The sequence below is a fragment of the Arachis hypogaea genome, chromosome 19 (assembly GCF_003086295.3).
Source record: "Arachis hypogaea cultivar Tifrunner chromosome 19, arahy.Tifrunner.gnm2.J5K5, whole genome shotgun sequence".
NCBI classification, from domain to species: Eukaryota; Viridiplantae; Streptophyta; class Magnoliopsida; order Fabales; family Fabaceae; genus Arachis; species Arachis hypogaea.
In genome coordinates this window covers 128,409,781-128,414,185 of record NC_092054.1, presented here as the reverse complement: position 1 = coordinate 128,414,185, position 4,405 = coordinate 128,409,781, and the positions used below count along the sequence as shown (strand labels likewise).

Genomic DNA, 4,405 nt, shown 5'->3' with positions numbered 1-4,405 from the left:
ACACAGAAAGAGATAAGAGGTAGGGTAGAAAGGTAGAGAGGTAGAGGCAAGGAGGAGGGAAGCAAAAGCAAAGGTAAGACACAAAGAGGGGAGAGTGACAGTGACGATGGGTAGAGGCGAGGGAGGAAGGTTGAGCAAAAGAAGGGAAAGAAGAAGAGAGGAGGGTGGCAATGGCGGCAGTGGGAGAATGAGAAGCAAAGACGGCGGAGGAAGGAAGGACGAGGTGGGAGGAGCAACAGAAAAAAAGAGATGAAAGAGAAATAGGAAAAAAGAGGTGGGAGTAGAGAAGTAGATCCGGTGGAATGATGAAGAGGTAGTGGTAGTTATGGAAGGAAGTCAAGAAAGGAAGAAGAAAGGAGAATGGTATTTATAGAATTATCAACAAAAATTTAACAATTAGTCATTTTTGTCGAACAAAATTTATCTTGTATGGATATAATTTTAGTTTTAATATTTTATGGTCAATTTTGTCAGCATCTGAATCTTACATGGTCAAAAATAAACTATCTAATCCTAATAATGATATAGCATAACAAGTAAATTGAACATTTTGAACTTATTGCAAATAGAAGAGGTTTGTTTGTTTTATTTTTTCCTTTCATCAATTAGAAATGAAGACAAATGTCGGTCAATAGTCCGTAGCCACAATGTATACAAGTAAACAATTAACTATAAACTAAGTTTATACTTCTAACTAATGAAATATTTAAATAGCTCTGGGAGTTTCAAATTTTATGACGATATTACACATTACATTACTACAATAATTAAGTATGTTAGTTAGATCTCTTATCTTGATCCTAAAAGCATTTCTAAGATTCATTTGCATTTTTTTCCTGTTGGTTTGCGTTTGTGTTGTTGTGAGAAAATGATAGTACTTCGAGTGGTGATTAGAGTGTTAAAGAGAGAGATGTAGAGGATTTTAAAAGAGGAGGGTTATGGAGAAATAGTAGGTTAGAAAATTTGGAAAAGACCATGATTACTCTTAAGAAAGATAATTTTGGAAGAAAAATAATTGACTAATATTTAATTATTAAAAAATTAATTATAAAAATAAATTAAAATTTCATTCAAATTATTAAAATAAAACTAGACCAAACTAAATATTAAAAATAAAAAAAAATAGTAAAGTTTTAAAAATTTATTTTATTCCTTGTTTTTAGGTCAAAGGTATCTTTTGTTTCGTTTTTTTGGACGTAGCCTTGGGCCAAGAAAACTGACCCCACCCGATATTCCCCTGATCCACCCAGCTATGCAAAATTTTCAGGTCCAGCTAGAAACGTTTTTGTTTAAACTTTTAGCTATTTGCAAACCTGACTTTAATAGTTAGTTATATTATTGGGCTTTTTTTTTTGACATAGACACTTACATACACATCTCCACTTACACACACTAAATTCAGCTATTGCTGGGAGTGGGAATCGATCCTGGAGGTGATTTAATACGAGGCAAACTGATTTGCCACTCACACACTGCCTCAGCCACACTATTGGGCTTCAATTGTAATATAAACTTAATAGTAAGCAATGATGCTTCCCACGGTGTCCAAATTGAGCCCAGTCCACTGTGGCACTATCATAATTCTTTATTCTTATTCTTGCCCACAAGCATTAATTATTTCTCTTGTCAAAACTCAAAAGAAATGCCCTCATGCACTGAACAATCCCTCCACGCAGCAAATTTGGCAAAGAATCATGTTATTTTTATTATAAAGTTAACTATATCTTCACATAAAAGTCATAACTAGGACAATAACATATATTAAATATATCAAATTATCAAACTATTGTGTTTATATTAAGATAGTTACATTTTTATTATTTTATTACCGCACTTAAAATTTGCAACTTCTGTGTACACAGATTTGGACACTTATTGTCATAGGTCTTCTCTTCTAGATGCATGTCTCCTGTTTCAAATTAATAATTTATTTTTTGTAGAATGAAAAATTCTGATTCGCTGCACCATTTATATATTGAATTATAACCCAAAACGGTGATACATGAATCGATTAAACATAAAGCTGATTCACCTTCTTATTGTGCTCCCTCTCCTCAACTTTAATTTCTTTATCTACATCTATCACCGTGCTTCAACATTGGCCGTTATTCCGTTAATAAACTTGAATATCTTGTGATTTAGAGCTATTGGCCAGAACCAGATTCACTTCTAGAAAATTTCATCATTCTAGAAAACCTTAATTGTATGATTATAATAGTTAGATATTCTTAAATCTTAATCATGGACTCAATGATGAAAGTTGTACACCCAACTGAGATTATGAAAAACAAAAAATATTAAGTGAGATCCTTAGAATATTGATTACCTAAGGGATGTAAAATAAGCAATCTGACTTCACAAAATGACCAAAACACAAACTCTATAAACTGTTACTGCATGTGTATGTAATCCATAACATCACATGTTTGACATTTTTCTATGTCATAGAAATCATTAAAGATCATACTATTTTCCTGAAGTTTTTTTTCTGAGCCACAAATTAGTAGTATGCTGTTTCCTGGTGTGGGATTAATTATATTGAATTAGGAAAGTACAATAACTAAAAAGGCACTTAATAATTTGTTTCCTTGTGAGAAGAAGTTAGACTTGCAAAAGAATTTCAAAGCTATGCAAAAGCCACCACATTGACCAATGACCATCCAAATACAATGGACACACAATGTTTTTCAAACATGGTGGAACATTCTAATAAACACGTGCCAACGATACTTACTTGGCCAAATCATCACATCATGCCAAATTGCTTTTGCATGTTTTTTCAACCATATAAATATGACTCAAATTGAGCCTTTTCTTACCATGCATGCAAAACCAAAGCAAAGCAAAACAAACAAAACACATAACCATGAATGAAGATGGATCAAAGGGTAGGACAAAGGATGACGGCGGAGATATCCGATATAGAGGCGTACGCCGCCGTCCTTGGGGGAAGTTTGCGGCCGAGATTCGTGACTCCACTAGGCAGGGTCAGAGGGTTTGGCTTGGGACATTCAACACGGCTGAGGAAGCAGCTAGGGCTTATGATAGAGCCGCTTATGCCATGAGAGGTGCATTTGCTATCCTTAACTTCCCAAATGAGTATCCTATGTCATCAGGTTATGGTAATAACCGCACCGGTGGCGGTGGCAGTGGCTCCTCTTATTCCTCCGGCGCTTCAACTTCCTCTGCTTCATGGCAGGGCAATGTGGAAGGCAGGGGAAGGAGTGAAGTCTTTGAGTTTGAGTACTTGGATGACAAATTGTTGGAGGAGCTTCTTGCATGCGAAGAAAAGAAGAAAAATGGACCATGAATAAGTGAAGGGAAAAAAAAAAAAAAGAAAAACAAAAGCTAGTTCTACTCTTAGTCTCTTACTAGGAAGAACTTTACCTAGCTAACTATCAACAAAATTTCCAAAACCAGAGAGGAATAATGTTGTTAAGGACAATGTTACTTATTATAGTACTAAAATTTGCAATTTTTGCATGTGTCTCTAAAGTGTATGCTTTATGGTGATTAAGCATATATTATATCATCATCGCTAATTTTTATAAGTTATGGTGCAAAACTAAAATAGTAACTAATATTCATATATATGGTTTGTGTGTTTGAGTTGTGACAATGAAGGGAGTTAAGTGGTTGTCCGCATTATATCATTGTCCTTGGTAGGAAAATTACTATTTTTCTGGTTGGTGATGATGTTGTCCCCACAATCCCACACGATGTTCGCTTTTGGGCCCAAATTCACTATATACTCTGTTTCTTTCTCCAATTTTGATGATAACACACTGCCAAGTCCATTTCACTAAATCCCAAAACCATTGGCATTAACTATGTGCTCCATGCCAATAACGAATTTTTAGTTGGTCTAGTAATTAGTTCATTAGTCTGTTTAAGTATATGTTGGGAATTTGAATTTTATCTTGTGCATACAGTAATTCATAGACTAACAACAAACCTTTAAATAGAGTTCAAATCTGCAATAAATTAATTATTGATCTGTCGAAATAGAAAATACCGTGAAAACAAAAAAAAATATGTGCTCCACGAAATGTTTGAAAAATTATTCAACTTGACGAGACATCCCCTCACCATAAAATAAAAAGGCTAAACGGTCAACTTGAATTTTCCACTTAGAAGATGAACAAACATTTGGAACAACTCTCATTTGTCAACTGTTAGCTAGTATTCTCCTCTCATGTATGAGAAAGAATTGAAACTCGTATCTTGGTATGAATGCCTTGATATGAAGTCATTTATCGTTTAATTATTTTTTATATATATTTTATATTTTAATATATATTTTTTAGGGGCAGCTGATATTTTTGTGCATCTTGCATGATTATTTATACAAATGCAGTCTAACTGTCTAAGTATTTGTCGCCTGTATAAACTATTTCTAGCAAAA

The 4,405-nt window shown here is 33.9% G+C and overlaps 1 protein-coding gene across 1 annotated transcript; it reads left to right on the top strand.

The window, feature by feature from the left end:
- Nucleotides 1–2,826: 2,826 nt before the first annotated feature.
- Nucleotides 2,827–3,589, top strand: LOC112776547 (ethylene-responsive transcription factor ERF098-like). Its single transcript, XM_025820746.3, has one exon. It carries the CDS (start codon nt 2,867–2,869, stop codon nt 3,308–3,310), a length of 444 nt encoding a protein of 147 aa, XP_025676531.2. The 5' UTR covers nt 2,827–2,866; the 3' UTR covers nt 3,311–3,589.
- The last annotated feature ends 816 nt before the right edge of the window (nt 3,590–4,405 follow it).

Coding starts and splice junctions, on each gene's coding strand:
- LOC112776547 (XM_025820746.3), top strand. CDS start 2,867: ATGAATGAAGATGGATCAAAGGGTAGGACAAAGGATGACGGCGGAGAT.